Consider the following 18282-nt stretch of genomic DNA (forward strand, 5'->3'; position numbering starts at 1 on the left):
CTTACCGAAGTATTTGAAACAATAATTAAAAAGTATGAATATCATCCGTTTTAGCCAATTAGCTATAAATAGATGGATATTCATAAAATGTTATATTATTTTTTGTATGATTTTTTGAGGAATTTCGATGGTGCGTTTTAATTTCCATAAAAGCTGAACGAAATCACAAGTACCACTTCAGTTATATGTATAAAAAATATTTAACTTTGTCCTTATTTAATACTTAAATTAATACGTTTATTGATACAAATAAATCATGACATGTTTCTGCATAATATTATTCAACAACTTTATTATTACTTGCGCTAATCGCAATTTATATCATCTAATAGAACTTTTTACTCTATTAAACGTTTATGCATGATATTGAACTTTTCTATGAAACGTACGTATGACATTTGGTAATAACTTCATTTTAATATGTATGGTAAATTAATTGGAACTATGTATTTAAAGGTTTTATAGAGTAATGATATCGATAGTAACTGTAGGCGTTCAGGTGCAGCCAGTTGACACAGGCTAATTGTTAGAAAAATATTTGCACGCTTTACCCCTTAATAACGCGAATGTCGCTCATCCTGCTGATCGATGCGAGAGAGCCGCATCTAGAAGAATATTGCAATCAGTTGCAACTAGTCGTTTCGCTACGTAATAAATTATACTCGACTACTCGTTGTCGTGTCGGCAGATCTAATTGGATGCTGAAACATTCTACAGACTTTTGAGATTTCTATAATTCTGGTGTACAATGTTGTTGAAACGTTTTATATGTTAATTGTATTTTATACGACGTGCCGAAGGTATTAAAATTAATTAATAATTTAATTAAAAGTAATCCGTATTTATATTCGATTCAAATTATTTAGGCTTAAACAGTTAATTTTCAGGGTAATAGGAGTAATTAAATCTGTATTATATTCATCGTTATTTTCCATTAATGACAGAATTAGTACAGGAATTTAAACTTACATGTATATGAATTGCGGATTCTAGAGGTTGAGTATTTCACAACAATGTAATGGTAAATTATAACAAAGATTACATATTTCGAATGTAGGAATGCTCTCTGAGATTACTCGGAAGCGTATAATTTTGCAAACAGTCCTTAAAAAAAAAAAAAAAATAAATAAGTATACTTTTACATTTAATTTCAGAAATTTATATAAATGAATAATCATATTTGTTTAATATACTTTATCTAATTCTATCAAGATAAATTCAAAATCAAAAATATTTCAGAAAGTAGGGAGTTGTGAAAATATGAAAATTTTGAGAGTCAGTGATGCGATGTGCAAATGGCAAAACGATGGATATACATTCACGTATACGTCACACTGACGATTTTAATATCCGCGAATGATAAACAAAGTGGTATCTAACGAAGTGGATAGAGGCGCGCCGTAATAAAATTTGCGTTGCGCTTCGTCGTGGCCGAGTCGGGGGAAACACCACCACAAGCTCGGTTTCCTCCGATTTCAATTACCCCGAGCGACTGGTGTATATGGATGCCTGTTTGAGTAAAAACACGAAAGGCTGAGGGAAACGTCAAGAGTCGCTTTGCAATACCAATTTGTCATTCGGTCAACTGCGATATTGAAATCTGCTTCGCCATATTTCTGAATGTCTTGAAATATACTCCAACAATATTGCGTTTTTTTTTTCTTTTTAAATCTTTAACAACAACGCCATTTTTAATTTGTACGTAGGCGTGAAATACGTAAAAACAATTTTTTTTTTAAACGATACTTTGGTAATTTTTTAATTTTACTATTACCGCATAAAGATGTGTAGTATCATTAATTGCAAATATCATTTTGTTCCAAACTTGTTCGTAGTTTGCATACAGTTTATGCGTAGCTATTTATATAATCTGCGGATAAATTGATTAGTTTGCAATATATCCCAAGCAACTTCAAAGATTTGCATACCTCTTAAACTAAAGCAACATAATTCGGTCGTTTTACTAAAGTGCTCATGCGTTTATATGAATTTCGTCCGTCAAAGAAGGTTCACGATTAAAACTGCGGTTAATCCCATCCAACCCTTCTCCCTCCTTCCCTCCCCCTCCCTCCCCCACCTCCTCAACCATCTCGTAACAACCGCTCTTTAACGTTGCTTGGTTTTATTCCGCTAAAAAGCCCATCTACGAGTGAAGGACGCAGAGAATAACGCAGAAAAGGAGGAAACTCAGTGGGAGAGGGAGAATAGTAAAAAGAGCAACAAATATAAGCAGAGGGGCAGTAAGAGGCAAAGGGAGGGAGGGCTTAAAAGAGAAGAGATGCAAAGAAAAAGGAGAGACTATATACAATGAAAGCTGAGAGAGGACGGTATAAAAGAGATTTCTTTTATTATTTTGTCTACACACTTCACATAGAAAATGAAAATATTAATTTTGTAAAGCAGGGGGAAAAAGAATTAAGTAATTTAAAAAGATTCTCACAACGTTCTTAATTTATTCATTAAGAGTATTTTTTTTTTTAATTATTTTATTAATATTTTATTTCTCTGCGCACATATTAAATAGAATTTTGCATAAATATAAATAATATAAATGTTGTACCTCGATTTTTTTTTTTTTTACATTACAGTAATACCAAATGTAAATTTTAAAACGTAAGATAAATATACGAGCCACATCAAATTATTTAAATGCCGGTTAATTTTCAAGCGTACGTTACAAAAATAAATGCATCGGTGAAACAAGTATAAAATTCCACGTATAACGTACGTAAACGGGTGTAGTGATTTAGACAGAAAGATAAATATATGGAAAGTGCGATAAAGCAAATAGCAAGGCGGATAGATAGACGGACAGAGAGGGTGGTTAACGAGATAGGGCGATAGAGAGAGAACGAGCGAGTTTACTGGGGGTAGGATGAGACCCCACAAAGGCAGTGGGGCTCTTTTGATTCGCGAGCTAATTGGAATGCCGCGGATGCCAACGACGATGGAGCAGGGGTTGAGATACCCTATACCGGAAAGTGGGGGATGCAAGGCTCTTGCAAGTCCCGCTGTAACCGAGGGATAGGCGGAGCTTATATCTCGCACAGGGTTGTAGCGCGAGATATCGAAGCTCATCTCACCTTCGTTCTTCCCTTTCACCTCGTGACGATTTCGATCTCATCGTGTAGCTTTATTTACGCACAAGCTTCCTTTGTACGACGATCCACATTTCCTAAGAATATTAAAAATTACTAGTTTACTTGGAAATAAAAAATAGAAAGAAAAAAGTAGTAATTACATAACTTTATCTTTTTTTTTTTTTTTTAATATTTTGCTCATACTTTATTTTATATTAAAAAATTGAATGAAACTATCACATCGCTGTCTTTAATTGCATTTAGAAAATATAGTTTTGCAACGTATTAATATATAATTCAGATATGCTGACATGTGAGGGTTTTGTGATTTACCGATAATGGCTTTTAAAGAATATACGATAATGTTAATTATGGAGAGGATCACATAACAGAAATAACCGTTTCAATTAATTCTGAATAAATGGAATTTGTGATAAAATGGTGTATTACGAATTGATTGATATCTTTCTCCGTATCTCTGTAATAGCGAAGTCTACATGATTGTGCATCAAGGGCTTTTTGTGACGCTTTGACACGGGTCCTATGCTAATTTATCACGGTGACAATGAGGCTTTCGCGTAACGAGCGAATATTAGTTACTAACCATCACCCATGTCAAATTTTTATATGGAAAAATATTATGTGTGATGCAATTTATATGTGTATTAATAATCTTTCGCAAAATTTTAGAAGACAATTTGCTATACTTTCTGAGACTAAAAATCTCAAGATTATTAAAGATTACGAAGTTATATCTGTCAATTACTTTATTAAATTTCAATTTTTCTTTTTTTTTTTTTTATACACATATAATGTTTTTATAAGGTCTATCTTTTGTTTAAAAAATAACGTGATATACCATATAACTTACGTGTATAAGGAAAATTTAATATTAATTATAACAATTATTAAATAATCATAAACAATAACATAAATTTAGATATGGATGTTAATTTGGGATTAATTAAACATACCATTTATATTTAATGTACAGATTGAGAGTTTATTCTCCATTTAACATATACGCGTACGTCTACCGTATACTTAATTATATAATAATATCACATATTTACAGTAGATTTTGTGCGCCAGTGCCAAAAGATGTGAAGTAATATTTATCTCTTTAAAATCACATTGAGAAAAAGAATGTTATCTTACTTCGTCAGCTCTACTGGTTTTATTCAGTTTATATGTACATTGTGAAACTAATTTTCTTTGCGCCGTTGCGGCACAACTTTTTTTTTTTTTATTACACTACACAAAACATCTACACGATTTGAAAGACAGTTACAAAAATATACATATGTTGGACAGATTGTAAAAGAGAACTGACTATGGATAGAAGTATTGTAGCATCTGTGATTGTTACAATGTCGTGTTTTATTGTTTTATTATATTCTTTTTAAATACTCTATATTTATATACTTTATCTGTTTTTTTTTTCCATAAAAAAAAAAAAATGTAACGTTATAATTTAATGAAAGATAGATCCGAAGATAGTTAATTTATTTCAAGTTCATGTTTCTCCATGTTCGCAAATATTTTATTTCTCTCGTGAAAGACGAGCATATTAACCGTGTGTGACAATTAACAGTCAGACAATGCTATAAACGTGTAGTGAATTAGTCCGATAAATTATTTAAACAGCTTAATTTTGAAAAATATATTATTTTCATAAACACAAATTAATTTTTTGTCTAGATTTTATATTTTTCAAACAATTAAGTCAGAAAAAAAAATTTACATATATTCCAACTGTAAATTATTAATTTTTTCTTAATGTTTTACATTGATTTACAAAAGTAAAAAAATTCATTAAGAATATTTAAGCATTATAACGAGTAGATTTTCTAGTTGTACCTAATGCTGTTCGCATGTCTTGTTTTATCGCGTAAAGTGTTTGGCGTATCTTTAGTATATCTAGATGACATTCGTGCGAACTCGTGCGATATCTCGTCCATCGGATGTTTTCCCTGTAAAGTTTCGTGCATTGGTATATTAATGTCTCTGGGACGTCGCGATTTTATCAAATGCATAGCCGGCGACGGAATTTCACGAGGCCCCATATTTCTTTCAAAATGATGCTTACAATGCCCGCACCAAGACTGATCAAAGATTTCTGCATCGTCGCCTTAAACAAGTAACAAAATTGAAAAATGTCATAAGCTTTAATATTAATTGATGCAAAAGCGTGATAATGAAACAAATAAACATAAAAATTAATTAAGATATTTAATTAAAATAGACTATTGTCTCGTGCCGTGTAATCATTTCGTTTTTAAATAATATTAATGAATTTTTTAAATACACAAGTGATATAAATACTAAAATGTATTGCTTACTTACCGAAACGCGTTTTAGTTAAGCAATTGAGATTATCTTGAAATCTACAATGGTTCCTCCTTGCAGCAGGCAGTTTTTTACTAGACATATTCCCGCAACGGCTACACTTTCTTCTATCAGAAAATTCCGCTTCTGTAAAAGATTTTGCCTCTGGCCTCGTCCTTTCCCTACGATTTGGCTGAGTAGGCGAAGTCATTGTTTCGTATTGATTTGTTGAATCTCGTGGGCAAATCCAACTTTGATGATAGTCCGCTGAGGATCTTCGAGGTGGGCTTTTTAACGTTTGAGTCGTGTACAAATCATCTTCTGATAAAGTTTCGTGCGCGTCGTAATCGGGTGTGTTACGATAGTACCTAATAATACAGGGCACTTCACAGAAATTTGACGTACTGGTGATACAACATTGATAGTACAAAATATATGATTAAAGAGAGTATGCGAGCCAAAGCGTAATACAGATAATTTATCATTAAACTGTTTAATTACAATCTATCTCGTTATATGCACGCTTGTGCTTCTAATTTCTGACACATGCTATTTTGCCATGTATAATCCACTTAGTTCATTATTAAGCTTTGGCTAGACTGTTCACCGTGATAGTGCGATAAAACTAACAGAAAATCAAAAATAATCGAAATTAACCGAATCGAATAAAACAAGTATGGCGAAGTAATTTATATATCTGTACGAGCTTTTGGTATAGATAAAATTTGGTATAGATACAAAATAATAAATTTATAACTTTCTACAATTAACCAGCTGTTGAATTAAAAATTTTCTAAGCCATCTTTTCGTCTATTTTGAAGATATATGTTACAAACCTCGTTGGCAAATAATGAGCTTGATACAATTTTGGCGATTGTTGAGCGTAATAAATTCTGTGCGCATTTTGTTCCTGATTAGTCATTCGCATTCGTTGTGTTCGCAGTAACGCGTCTTTCTTAACTGCATTGCGCTGTATTGCTTGTGTCTCGACAGGTGCATCTGATTCTTCATCTATTTCATCGTCCGTTTCCTGCTCGTCGTATTCTTTATTGACAGACTCGCCGATCCTTTTATTGCTTTGAGGAGATCGATCCGCTATATAAATATTTTATTTTAATAATAAATGTAGATTATTATATTAGAAAAATTTTTATTTTATATGTATATATTGTTAGTCATTCATTTGACGTCGTAATACCTTCCTCTTCAACATCTTCCTCTAAATTGTCTTCTGTAAAATTTCCTAAGTCTTCATCGATATAATCTGTGTTATTTTCTTCTTCTTGCTGAGCCTTGTATCGATCTTTATTTAAGACAACGTTATTAGTACGATCGTTATTTCTATTAGATTTCGTAATAATCTGTTGATATCTCTGTGGCACTTCCGTGTGAAGAATAGAACAATGTTTTAGATGCGTCGAATATGGATAAGCATTATGTTTGAAAGTCTTATATGAATTTGCAGGGGGATAATAGTTTACTGCTGATTCCGGCATAGGACTTTGATGACGTCTAAAAATCATGAAATTGCTTTAAATATATAAAATATTGGTATTTATTAAAAAAAATTTTTTTTTACTTGTTTTCTAGTTTTATATGCTTAGTTACGTTTTATTTTTTCTTCAAAATTAAAGTTTTACATAAAAAGAAAATTTTAATATTAAATTCTGGCTCAGTTTATTATGAAACTATATTACAAAAAAAAAAAAAAAAAAAAAAAACTGGTTAAAGATTTAAACAAAGCATATATGGGAAATTTCTTTCAATTGATAATTTTACTAATTATTCAAAATTACCTGGTGCTTTTATCAGTGATATCTTGATTGGCCCTTTGCGAATATTTCCAATATGCATCAGGTGGGTTTCTAACGTCAGTGGTTTGATTAGTAGACCACGTAGATGTATGTGGTGAAGTGTACTTTGTCTTTTGTCTTTCAATTTGCTCCATTTTCATCAGGAAGCTTGTATAAATATTTAATCATTGTCAAAAATGAATTTTTTTTTATTTATAATATTTTGATTCTCATACTTTGCACTTCACCTTTTTTAAAGTCAATTTGTTTATAGCTTAATACATTTGTATTTACACAGTTTGCTTTTGATGTAATTCTGTTGTTAGTTCATTAATTTTTTTTATGCTGTTTACATTTAGCTCAAATATGATTTGCACTTCTTATCGTAACAATTTCATCACAAGTATTTAAGTTTACAATTTTTTTTTTGTTTTTTAAATAAATACGATAAGGTATTATATGTATCGATTTAATTTGCATTTTTAAGCTAAGTTATGTAAAAGAAAAAGTTTTAAAAAAATTAAAAAACTCACTTTGTGGCACAATCAGTAATTAATGTCTTTTCGGAATACACAATTTTCTTCGTCACGATTCGCAATCCATGTACAATTTCTTCAAAGAACTCAAATCTTGTGATACGATTAAGAGCTGGCAAGATGATTAGCACAGAGATGAGAATGAAGAAAGAAAGATATAACGTTGGATACTTTACGAGAAATTAAATAAAAAAAAATAGTCTTAAGAAGATTAATAATTGCACATTTAAAATCTTGTCTGCAATTATATCCACGTAGAATAACTTTTCGGGTTCTTAGGAAAATAAAATAAAATAAAATAGAGCAGTGCAGTTATAGAAAAAGGAACGAGGTGACAGTCGTGATCTAAAAACGTGTAGATCATAATTTTTTCTTTCACCATTTATCAGCTTCGTTGCTGTCTTCGTGCTCCAATGACGAATTTAATGTGCGCTGGAACTCGTGCACTCTTTGACTTTGTTGCTCGTGATGTAATTTTCTCCACTTAATGCGGCGGTTTTGAAACCATACTTTAACTTGGGCCTCTGTTAATCGAAGTGCATGAGCCAAGTACAATCTTTCGGGCCCCACCATGTATTGCTGACGTGCAAATTCACCCTCTAGACGCTCTAATTGCTCCGCAGTGAAAATTGTTCGCACCCTCTTTACTTTGCCACCCCCGCCAGAATTAGAACTCGAACTGCCGTTCTTTGTTGAGCTTTCTTGGCCTGAGAAAATTGTAAGCAAACGTGTAGGAAGACAATAAGAAATGTTTAATTGTATCTGATGCCAAATCAAAAGTTAAATGATGTAAAAGTTACTTCAAAGCTTTAAAATTTACGTAATAATGTACTATGAATAACAAATACATTGTAATTAGGTTAAATTTTGTACAAATATTTGACGTAATCTTATGAACATTTTTAAAAGATTTTTTTATAGATATTTCAAAAGATTTTATAATAAAAAGTATATGTACCTGTATTTAAAATTGAAAAATTTAGAACTTATTCGTTTCTTTTAAGAATAGATAATTTAAATATTTGACATTTTTTTTCCGGTGAAAACTAAAATTTATCTGAAGGTGGTTACAGACTATCAATTATTATACAGTACATATAATAATACTTCAATTGTTTTCTAAATATTTTATCGAATAATTGCAAATAATAATCAATTTGCATGAAACGTAATATATAACTGCTTAAAATTTTTTAATTAAAAAAAAAAGATGTCTATAAATTTGTCTAATATTATGCAATAACATTTACTAACAGTATTTCTTTTGTTTGTGTAATTTATTGCGGTTACGCATACGTAAATTTAATATTCCAAATGTCATTCTTCAATTTGAAATATTCTCTTTTTTACAACGAATTAATTGGCATATAATTAAAGAACGATATTATAAATACCCTGGTGTTTTCTATATTGTTGCTGCTGACTTCGCTTTTCTCGTTGATTATTTCTTAACCCTAAGATTGCATCGATGGTGAAAGATTTCGCTTGTTGCTGCTGTTGTTGTTGAGAATGCTGCATGTGCGTGATCGAATGTGGATGCGGTACTTGCGTTGACAAGTTTTGCGCGGATAGTTCCGTACCGAGCAGATGCGAGCGTCTCATACGCTCCAAAGCTATGGCTTCGAGATCAGGGTTCCTCGGCTGTACTTGCAAGTTTCTAAAATCCTTATGATCTAGCATGGTCGAATTCTCTAGCACACCGGCACCACCTCGCAGTCTTTCGAGGGCCAAACTGCTAATATGATTATCCCTCATTCTATCCAGAGAAAAGTTAAACTCTTTCATGCGGTCGAGATTATAATTTTTGAGCATGCCAAAGTCCTTTATTTCCTTTTCCACGACAAAATTGAGATCCTTGCTGTATCTGTCTAAGGAAGACAACGATGTATGAGGACTCCTTTGCTTGGTCTCGCGTAAATTAAACAGCACGTTTTTGGCGCTGGAATTTTTTGATCTGCAAATCGTTGCGGTGTCAGCTGATTCTTCATTCTCGTTCAATCTGTCCAAGGAATAATTAATCTCAGTTAAGTTATTGGGAGAATAAGCGAAATCTTTGGCTTTATTTAACGTCATAGTTAGATTTCTTGTCGGGTTTTCGCATGGAAATTCATTAAATCGAACTGGCGTTCTATCATTGTTTTCCAGACTAAGATGAAAATCCTTCGATTCAGTCAAAGTGTCTTCTTTAGTTTTATCAATAGACAGATTAAGTTCTTTGATGCGCTCATAATTTTGAAATGCTCTTAACTGGGATTCCGAGTGACTGCTGTCACTTATGCAATCCGATAAGTCCTCTGCTGTTAGTCTACCCGACGGATCGCTCGTCTCCATTTTGAAAGTGTTCTTGAAACTGTTATTTTAAATATATTTTTGGCACTGTAGATAATATTCACATCAGACAAATTTTGACATTTCTAAAACGTAAAGTTATCTGTGCAAAAAACATGTAACATAAATTTTCTTTTCATCAACCGCCAGCCAAATATATCCAATTAGTTTTTCTTCTTCACTGTAGTCATCAATTTATTCATCACTGTCTAAGTCGTTATTCAAATTTGATTAATCACGTTTTTTTTTAATCAAACAAATTTATATTATTTTTTAGTCACATTGATTTATTATTCACAATTTCTCGCACAACGATAAAAATTATTTTATCACTGTCGTATTTATTATAAATAAATTATTATCTCGTGACAAACAATAAATTTACACACAGTCACAACATTTAAATTGAACAACCGTATGTTACTCGGATGAAGCCAAATGGCTGATGGATAAATACGAACGAAATTAAATACGCAAAAGAGGTAAAAGTGCGAGATGAAAACTGTAGCAGTATCGAAAGACCGAACTACGATGATGCTGGCGGCGAAGTATGATAGGACCGCGGCGCTCCGCAGCATCCAAGGATAATGATGTCAAGCACGAGGATCACCGCTATCGGATAGGGTTGGCCAACAGGACCAAGGATATCCAGCTAATGATCCCGTACGTGACGAGGAGGGTATTCACCCGCCGCCTCGTATCCCTCCTTACCCCCCCGCCACCCCTAACAATCAGTCGACCGTTATGTTTCACCTCCGCAACCCCCAAATGGACCGCAGGATACCCCCTCGTACGGTCAATATTTTTTCATTCGACGAGAGAAGGCCGGGGTGCGCGTCGTCGTCGGATCCTGGTTGGCCGGGTTCTGCCATCACCCTGTGTCTGGGACACGCCTACCGCGAACACCGTGGGGGTTATTTGCGGGGAGTCTGTTACTTTTTTCTACCCTCTATCTCGAGCTATCTAGCCAGCATCCACCTCCGCTGACTCGCAACCCGTTCTTCCTCCTTGTCGCCTTCCTGCGAAAGCACCCCATCCCACGTCCCAGCCACTCATTAATAAGCTTTCGCTTAGACCGACTAGCTCACTTGAAGATGCTGATACCGACACCACTAGGCTTCTCAGAAAGCGTATCTGTGAGGCCGAAGATGAGCGCGTGCGTAACGTAGTTAGCGCCTTGCTTCAGCCACTCGTCAGCGACGTCATCCGCGTCCAAGACCGCTAATTAGGTCTTAATGATGATGAGGTAGTTTAATTTTGTTCAGATGATCTTTCTTATCTCGACTTGGATTGAGATAGTCTTCAACATCGAAGAGTTTACTCACTATGGATTATTGGGAGGAATTTCGCGCAATTTATCTTATGAAATTTCTCCGTTGACTCGAGAAATTCTTGAGCTAATTACATGAGGATGATAATATTATAATGAACATAAATTAGTTAAAAAAAATCATAACAGTTTATAAAACGAAGATTTTGGGGGGAGTATCATTAATATACTTGTCAGAACAGAATTTTTAAACGCGAGTTATATCTATTGTGTAATAAAATTGAATTATTTATATTACATTACAAATAAATTCTTGTAAAAATAGTATATTAAATTACTCATTGCCGAAAATGTTTCCTGCTTACAGAAAAATAATTGAATTGTAAAATATTAATTTGAAATAAAATATAAATAATATTGAAACGATTATAAAAAAAAAAGTTGCCAATTGTAGTAATACATATTATCTGCAGTTTTTATACCGCTAAATTAAGACGCGGCTTGTTATTAATATATTCCAAAGATGCTGAGGTAAATAAGTCTTCCTTAATTGCTTCATGCCAATCTGAAACTTCATCCACAATCTCCTCATTAGACGTTGACGGGTACGCGGGAATTTCAGTACCTTGGAAAACCTCTAAGGAGGTTACACTCGAGGGCAAGAGCTTAATTATGCCGAGGTTTTACATCATGTCGACTTCATGCACGCACAATCTTATTTTTTGTTAGCATAACATGTCATCTTAATAATATTTGACGTCTTGCTTTGTCTCAACAGTAGAATTAATTAATTTGAATGGAGAACATTTTATATTAATTATATCTTTTACTTTAATTTATTAATAATAAACTCGTAACGTAAGGAAATAAAACATTTGGATACTTTATAGCTACGTAATATTTTTATATTTTCACGATATATGTATTTTTATACATAAGAATTATTTTAAAGCATGTATAAATTTTTATATAATTTTGTTTGAATATTATAATTATAATAATAGTACTAAATGCGCACACATAAAACATGTTATTAATGTCGTCTTGCATGAACGACTAAGCATACGCATGAATAACACCTCTAATAAAAGTTTTACTCTCGAAAACCCATTACGAAGTTAAGATTGAACCATAAATTCTAAATTTATGCACAACTTTTAAGCTATTCTCAAAGTATTTTACAAACCGGTTACTAATTATATATTTCTTATATACAAACTATAAAAGAAATTTCTTTTTTATCACGAATTAGTAACAATATATTAAATTTTTCTCTTTTATCCGAAATTGCGTATGTATTTAATTTGCAGAAAAAAAAAACCAGGTTAATTTATGTTATTTTATTTTTATATTATATTCTAGCATAGTATTTATCAGTTTTTAATTAAGATTATCTAAGAGATAAAAGAAGACAGACGTAAGATCAAATAAAATAAGCGACAAATGAATAAATTAAATGGTAGCCTGTACCATAGTGGGGGCTCAAAAGAATTTCTATTGAAGCTCGATATCCACCCTCTTGATCGCCATCCAAATGACTTGCGACTCACCCTTATTACGGTCTGAAATTTATCACAGAAATTTCGCGGAGTATTTTACCCGGATAATTGCTCCGCTTTATAAGAGCCACCCTTACGAGCCAATATATAAGACAAAGACGATCAGGCAAGACTTTTATTCACTTCAGCGAATTCGGTTCTATGTACAAGCAAATTCTGTGATAAAATAAGTGAAACAAACCCGAATTTTTAAGGTACTTGTACATAATTTAAATATATTATGCGCAGGCAAATTAGTTAATTTTAAGAATATTTGATTTAAAAAGTTAAAGAAAAAAATCGAATTAAAAATAATATAAGATATGCAAATTTAATTGATTTTACGTTTTGGTGGCGATTAAAAAAAGAAAAACTACACTTCGACGTATCATAGTTTCAATTATGATCTTTAGAATTGACTCTCGCGTTTATGAGGTCCTTATATTGTTCGCGTCAATCATTGGTCGGGTTGATAGATTTATCAACCGCGGAAACTAATCCAATTCGCTAAACCTCCTAATCGCGGTATGAAGAGCTCATTAACTACCTAAATATCAATTTCGATAATAAACAGTAACCGCGCTACTTATTGTTTCTAAATTGAATCCGTATTGCGAATAGCTTAGCTGTGCGGTATAGGCGCGAACGCACGTATAAAATGCATGAACGCATAATGCCATACGCATCCCCCTTCCAGCCCTTCACTCTGAACAGCCCGGGAACGTAGGTATTGCGATCGACACATACAAAGCAGCCTCCCCTCCTCCCTTCCTGGACTTTACAGCATTCTGTTGCCTTACAACTGACGTTACCATCCTCCCTGGTCCCTCTTCACCGCCTTGGTTACCCTTGCCGCTTCCTCCTCCTCCTCCGCCTCTTCCACCTCATCTTCCTCCTCTGGCTTTCATTCCACATGCGATATTAAAGCCAAGGCAATTAGCGGTGGGGGTTGTTGCGAGGGATGGCGAGGGAGCGCGACAGTTTCAGCCGGGTTTCGTAGTCATCCCGCCTGGTGGGGTTGTCTCGGATATGATTGGCTGTCAGCGGGGGTTAATCCCTGGACCGGGCCACACCCCGGCATGTCTCAATCCACCCCCGTGAATCCGGCCGACCAAGCTTTCCGCCCGGAATCCACCGAAAACGAGGGTGAAAACACGAGCGGCAAGAATATACCTGACGTTTCCGGAACGTGGGATGGGTTAAGCTTCTTAAGCGTGAAGGAGATAATTTCGGACAGATGATAGCGTCGTCGGGTAAGAAAGGCGGTAAACGCGTGCTCGTTTTTAATGATGTAGTAGTTAGCGTTTCATTACGCGGATGAAAATTATACGCCGCTTTACGAAGAACTAGGCCCACGATGAAAGATACGTTGGCTTAAAAAAATATTCATAACCGTAAGTAAGCAGTCATGTAGGCTATTCAAAAATTATTTTAATTTTTTCATTAGTTTTGTATAGAAAATTTGAAACACAAATGGGTTTATATACGTAATTAACATGTGCAGTATAGTTTCTAAGTAATCTTAATTGATTTACGGTAGGAATTAATATCACTACTAATTTTTATTGCAGCTATTTTTTCATAAATCATAGTAACACGGTAACAGACTGTTTAATTTAGATGAAAGTCAAGAAAAGTTTCAAACTTTTATCAACTAAAAGAGTTGTAATAAAAATTTTATTAGGCAAAACAGGAAAGAAATATAAAAAAATAAAAGAGACATTAAAAGTATACAACTTGATATAAAAAGATTAAGAAAGGCTGGAGTTCAGTCATAAAAAAAACTTTTTCTTGTAAAATTAAATATATTAATTAATTAATTAATTATTGTATCGGCCTAGACTAAACGTCTGACGGTACATTGTATAAAGGTAAAATATTTAGTACGTTATAACGTACAGTTTTTTTTATTTATCAGTGATTTCGCACGTACACATTACATTGAGAAATGTATAAAATATTACGTAATATATTTGAATTCGCAATGTTAAAAGATTTTATCAAACAGTATTCATATACCTTAATTATCCGCATCTAATGGCTACGTTGGTTTAGTTGCGTCGTGACAGATTAACTTCTACATACCGGCGGGAGTTACGTGAATAATTACACCTCTAACGCGTACCAGATGTGGATTTTCTGCAAAAATACTGCTTTACATCATCAGTATCTACACGTATGCGTGATGCGTAAGATCGATTTTCCGACACTCTCGTATTTCAATCGCGTTGCTTCTCTAACAGTGCGAAATACTGCGAAAGGTTACAATTGAAAACGCTTGACTTCGTTCGTCGTCGAATTTTATTTTTTAAATGCCTTTCTGGATTTTGTGGCGGCGTACAGAAAATGAAAAACAAAAAGACAAAGAAGAAAACTGTGTTACACTTAGAAAACGTCCAAACGCGCCGGAAAAATCGATGCGAGCACTGCTGGCACTATCTAGCATCGAGTAAGTATCCAGCTTGAAGTTTCTTTATTTACTATAGCTCAGAAAATGGAAAAAGTGTACGAATGCATTTCATGATTATTAAAATGAGATAAGTAATTAATTCTTTTTAATATTCAAATTAATCTTTTTTTATTTATTAGTCGCGGAAAAATATAATTTATAAATTTATATCGAGTATTTAAATTCGTACATTATTGTGTGGGTTGACTTTTACGAAGTCAAGTAGGGCTAATTAAATTTCTTCGTAACAACGACATGTAAACCTGAATTTTATTATGGTTCCATGAACGTATTAATTTTTGCTTTCCTCGAAATATTTGCGAGTGTCCATTGCGTAATTACTTAAACGTTTTTATTCAAAGAGCAATATTATCATTGTTCTTTTTTTGATTTTTTTATTTAATAAATTTAATCTGCAACAATATTTGTTTGTACATTACATGACATTCGGTTTAATAATTTTTATTTATTAATAATAGTAAATTAATTTTTGTCGAACAGCGATATGCAAAAATATAAATACTTTCTTTACAATTGTATTTTTAAACTTAATTTAATAAATATTTTAGATGTACATTTACAAAAAGTATATTACAAGTATTCGATTTTACATAAAACATTTTTATTTAACAAGAATATTTACATGAGATACATGCGCATAATATAAATAATAGATAAAATATTAAATTAAAGAAATATAGATAATAAAATAAAATGTAAAATGTTTTTAAGATTATCATATCTCTTGTTATCTGTTCATAACTCTGCATACTTAATCAGATGAATCACTAATACATATATGACATACATATCACTGAACCGCAAAGCAGTATCGTTAACCTTGGGAATTCCCTTTATCTTATTTCGCATATTTCTCGAGTATCTACAGCGATTTACTCTTGCGTGAATTGTACCAAAGCATATCATTATTTTTAAATTAATATAACATTGATATTTATTTTTAAATATAACAATAATTGCAGTTATTATTGTTGTAATTATATTTAATTTAATTTTACCTTAGCAAAGTAATTAAATAAATATTTGTAATTTAATTGCTAATGCATGTTACGTAAAAAAAAAAGTTTAAAAATGGCAAATATTTTTTAGAAGAAATATTTGTTGTTACGCATTAATTCGTGAAGAAAGAAAGCGTGAAATCGCATACACCCCTTCCCTTCGTATACGCGTGCACAATCTAAAAGGTCCCCAGTTAGTGAGCGTGGGTACTCGGTCGCATGGAGACTGTTCAGTGCCACTTTTTCCTTCGTAGGGGTCGCGTACTAAATGAACGTCGAAAGTACTGGATTTTAGACTTTCTAGTTAATAAATTGTCAATTACATTGCACGTATTTCAAATTGCCAAAAATAATATAGCTACTGAATTAAAATCCATTGCATGTAAAAAGAGTGCGTGTGTATATATGTGAAATTTATAAACGGTGCGTGTTTCAAAGAAAATTTATAAGTCGAAGATTTGCAAGGGTGTATTTAGAACAATTTACATATAGACTGTGAAAGGTTTAACCATGAGCGATAACGTAAAATTAAAATTACATCGTATAGAGCGTTTTTTCCAAAATCGCACGAAAGACAATAAAACATATGTTGAAGAAATGAAAGACTCATTCGATACTCGTAACGAAGAATATTTAAATAACAGAAATTTATCAATTTTAACGGATACGGGTCTTGAATCAGATGTTGTGGATAACGTTTGCTTGCGGCAAAAGCAGCACGCTGATACCAAAACATCGAATTCTTGTAGTACGGGTTCACAGGATTCCTACGTTTTAGTAACAGATAAAGAAATGCCTATTATATTAAATGATACAAGCTGGGAGTATCATCACATCACTGAAAGTACACAAAGCAATAATATCGTTAAAAAATATTGTAGTTCTAAATGCAATAGTGCTTGGTTTTTAAAAATCCGTCGCAAGATTAAGAAAAATAGCCAGAACAAAATTTATCCTGTATTAATAAATAGGTGAGTGTTAAAGTTTTTTTATGCAACATATTACTTTTTCTTTTAATAATACTGCTATCAATAATTTTTTTTTCTACATAAAATTAAGCTAATTTTATTATAACGACATGGCAAGCAATAAAGTATCATTATATGTGATACATTATTAAAATTTAAAATACAATACGATTATACGTAATACTGTTACGCATATCGCTGGATAAAAATATACATATATATAATATATATATGTAGCGTAATGTCTCTATGCAAAACAGTTTATCTGTTAACGAATTTAAATGTGACGGATGTTCCGTTATGATAATGCACTTCTCACGGTCTTTCTATGGAGACACTCGATAGTTTGCGCGTGGCAGGGGAGTTTAAAGACCCTTGAAAGCGCAAGCGGAAAACCTGACATAGGTTTGCTTCACGCAGGGAAACACGCGCGGGTGAGTCATTCCAGTAAATAGTAGTTTGAAAGTAACCAGCACGCATGCATGGTCGAGTAAACAGCAAAAAACGAAAGAATATGTGGCTGATTGTACAAAGTTTTTTTTTTGAACTTATATCGTTTACGGCATTTAGATATTACAGGGAAATAAATTTACATTTTTAATAATTAAATAGTTAATTAATTAAATAATTAAAAGAAAAAAAAAATTATTGTTATAGTTTTTTTAACACGTGTGTCGTGATACGTAAAAACAAAATTAATAAGTACTGCGAAGACTAATATTTAAATAATTTTACGAGATACAATAATTGTAAAATGACATTTTAATTAATATAAAGTTTCATATAAAGCAAAATATGCAATCTTTGAGAGTATCATTTGCTATATATATTTTTTTGTTTTTAATATAAAAGTAACCAATATCATTAAAAAAAATCATTATCACGTAAAACTAAATATTCATTACGTACATTATGTAGTCACGTAGACCTTTTACTCAGCATTGCACGAGCGAACGCTACGTGTGCCGCGTGC

The 18282-nt window shown here is 32.6% G+C and overlaps 3 protein-coding genes across 6 annotated transcripts in view; 1 reads left to right on the forward strand and 2 right to left on the reverse strand.

Annotated features, from left to right (window-relative positions):
• Positions 1-18282, forward strand: part of Stac (C2 and C2B_Munc13-like domain-containing protein staccato) — a 102344-nt gene that overhangs the window by 62052 nt on the left and 22010 nt on the right. Inside the window, exon 1 of one of the 4 annotated variants that reach the window (XM_070674601.1) lies at positions 15052-15322. The exons of 1 other annotated variant lie outside the window; for it this stretch is intronic. In XM_070674601.1, coding sequence (XP_070530702.1) covers positions 15186-15322 — 137 coding nt within the window. In that variant the 5' untranslated portion in view covers positions 15052-15185. Of the gene's footprint in view, positions 1-15051; positions 15323-16666; positions 17313-18282 lie in introns of those variants that run through there. 2 more of the 4 variants (XM_070674596.1, XM_070674597.1) reach the window with 2 other exon arrangements.
• LOC139112341 (uncharacterized) lies at positions 4034-7362 on the reverse strand. The gene is given in 6 exon segments (XM_070673316.1): positions 4034-4954; positions 4956-5211; positions 5427-5776; positions 6245-6503; positions 6607-6920; positions 7205-7362. Coding segments are annotated over 6 exon segments (1386 nt in total). The 3' UTR covers positions 4034-4905.
• On the reverse strand, positions 8110-10744 carry LOC139112348 (uncharacterized). Its single transcript, XM_070673324.1, has 2 exons — positions 9132-10744; positions 8110-8444 (listed from the first exon to the last, which is right to left on the reverse strand). The coding sequence occupies exons 1-2, from the start codon at positions 10066-10068 to the stop codon at positions 8113-8115; spliced, it is 1269 nt and encodes a 422-aa protein (XP_070529425.1). The 5' UTR covers positions 10069-10744; the 3' UTR covers positions 8110-8112.

Source organism: Cardiocondyla obscurior, linkage group LG02 (genome assembly GCF_019399895.1).
Source record: "Cardiocondyla obscurior isolate alpha-2009 linkage group LG02, Cobs3.1, whole genome shotgun sequence".
NCBI classification, from domain to species: Eukaryota; Metazoa; Arthropoda; class Insecta; order Hymenoptera; family Formicidae; genus Cardiocondyla; species Cardiocondyla obscurior.